Source organism: Dendrobium catenatum, unplaced genomic scaffold (genome assembly GCF_001605985.2).
Source record: "Dendrobium catenatum unplaced genomic scaffold, ASM160598v2 fragScaff_scaffold_659, whole genome shotgun sequence".
NCBI lineage: Eukaryota > Viridiplantae > Streptophyta > Magnoliopsida > Asparagales > Orchidaceae > Dendrobium > Dendrobium catenatum.
The window spans coordinates 1521069-1523553 of NW_021319121.1; the positions used below are offsets into that span (position 1 = coordinate 1521069).

General features: G+C 31.8%; 1 protein-coding gene across 1 annotated transcript; it reads left to right on the forward strand.

Moving 5' to 3' along the window:
- The first annotated feature begins 277 nt into the window (after window positions 1-277).
- LOC110094783 (basic blue protein-like) lies at window positions 278-1863 on the forward strand. The gene is made up of 2 exons (XM_020820109.1): window positions 278-455; window positions 1442-1863. The coding sequence occupies exons 1-2, from the start codon at window positions 278-280 to the stop codon at window positions 1861-1863; spliced, it is 600 nt and encodes a 199-aa protein (XP_020675768.1).
- Window positions 1864-2485: the final 622 nt, after the last annotated feature.

Consider the following 2485-nt stretch of genomic DNA (forward strand, 5'->3'; position numbering starts at 1 on the left):
TTCTTTCTAATTTTAGCAAAGATAGTAAAAATATAATTCGATATCTCTATAATTTATTCCTCAATATTTAATAAATGTTATTTTTATGTAGATGATATGGCATTATAGTGAGCAATTCAAACAAAAGATTTACTGAGTCTCTTCTTTCCAAAAATACGTCAATAATATTAATCCCTATTTTTATAAGGCGATGGAATGGAAAAAATAAGCACAACTTTTAAAGCTCGCAGTCTCTCTCTGTCTTTCTTCTTCTTGCTCAAGCTCGGTGAAGGGATTAATGGCTTTTCTTGATGGAAAGGCAGTGGGCCTGTGCTTGTTTCTGGTGTTGGTGAGCTTGGGATTTGGCTATGGAGCTACTTACAAGGTTGGGGATGAGAAAGGGTGGACTCTGAATGATAAGCCTAAGTACATTGCTTGGGCAAAATCAAAGGCTTTTTATGTGGGAGATGAGCTTTGTGAGTGTTCTCATTGCTAATTTATTTCATTTTAAGCATGAAGAGCTTATTATAAAGGATAAGTTGATCTTTGAAGTTTGAATTATTTTGTTTATTAATATAAGAATTTGTTATGTTATTTTTTTTATTAAAATTAAATTTTAATTTCTTGGAAGGGTTAGCATACAATTTTTTATAGGGATGTTGATGGAGGCAAGATTTAGACTTCGTTTGGGAAAATTTTAGACCACTGCTTTTTTACTGCTTCAAGAAATTTTTGTAATAGAAAACAACTTTATAAAGTAGTAAAAAAACCGTCCCAAAAAAAAGCTTAAGGCTTAAAAAAAGCCTAAGGCTTTATTTGGGACGGCTTCTTTATTGCTTCTTAAAACAGCTTTCGAGTATAAAAGTTTTAACTTTTGTACTAAAAAATAAGTTTAAGAAGCAGTAAGAAAGCCATGCCAAACGAAGACTTACGCTTCATTTGAGACAACTTTTTTATTGCTTTTTAAAACGAAGTTTTTGTAAAAAAAAATTATTTGTTGTACTAAAAAGCTGCTTTAAGAAGCAGTAAGAAAGTCATCCCAAACAAAGTCTTAATCTTAAGAAAATTGAGAAAAAATTTTACCAAATAAATATTAAATAAAACAAATAAATAAGAAGCATACACAATAATTTTGAAAATTAAGTAATAAAATTTGAAAATATTTATATGAAATATGGAGAATTATGATCTGTTTGGGATAGTTGTAGCTTTCTATAAAGTTGATTTTGAAGTTGTTATTAGGAAATCAACTTAACTATTTTGATTGTAAAAATCATTTAATCAAAATATAAATTTCTAAAGAAAAATTTATAAGAAAATAGTAGTTAAATAAAATTGTGATTATTATCTAAACAAAGCACCGAAAAGACTACCCCAAATAGACCATTAATTCTAATCAATGCATAAAAGCTACAGAGATAATTAGTTTTTGTGTTCTTATTTTGATAATGATGCCATGCAGTGTTTCAATACGACAAGCAATTACACAATGTGCTGCAAGTGAACAAACAAGCTTATCACAAATGCAATACAGAAGCACCAATTGCTGTGTTCAACACAGGCTATGATTCTATAACCATAAGGTCCAAGGAACACCTATATTTCATCTGTGGAGCCCCAGGCCATTGTGAAGCTGGCCAGAAAGTTAGCATCAAAATCTCAAAATCTAAAGCTCCGGTCGAGCCGTCACCGACAATCGAGCCACCACCATCAATTGACCCATCGCCGTGGGTCGAGCCCTCGCCGATTGATTCGCCGCCACTGTTCAGGCCACCGGCATTTGGCACGCCACCTCCAAAAAGCCAAGCCAGCATTGCTCATTGTGGCTTATGTGGTTTTCTGCTTTCTATTGCAATTCTGGTCTTTAATTTGACTAGCATGTAGGAATGCAATCATATATGGGTGGGCATTAGTATCTAATTAATACAAAATATAGTGAGGATTTTTTTTGTTTGAGACATCTTTTTTATTGATTTTTAAAGCAGTTTTCTAGTACAAATTTTTGTACTCAAAAATTACTTTAAGAAACAATGAGAAAGCTGTCCCAAACGAAATATAAGTTTGATTCTGAATTCCAAGACTGAAGTTTTCCTAGAATTATATGTTGATGTCTAGTTGTCTCTTTTGTTTAAACATTGTTAACTGTAATTTTATCTTTGTTTTTCTTGTTCTAAATAAATTATCTTTTACATTCAGATTGAGGATTTCCTCCAAATTTGTTTGCTTGTAATAGAAATACAAATCTTGGCAAGAACAATCAAGTGAGCCCAAGAACCCTAAATTCTAGTCTAAAAACTCTATATTTTGAGCTCCTAAGAATCATTGAGATGTCTAAAACATGCCAAATGATCGAAGGAGATATATTTGGACTATCCTATGTTGTTAAGGGTTATAATAGAAATAATCATAATGCTCGTCTCGGCCTATGTTGTTAAGGGTTATAATAGAAATAATCATAATGCTCCCCTCGGAAATTTGTTAAAAGTTGTCATTTTGGATGTTAGAA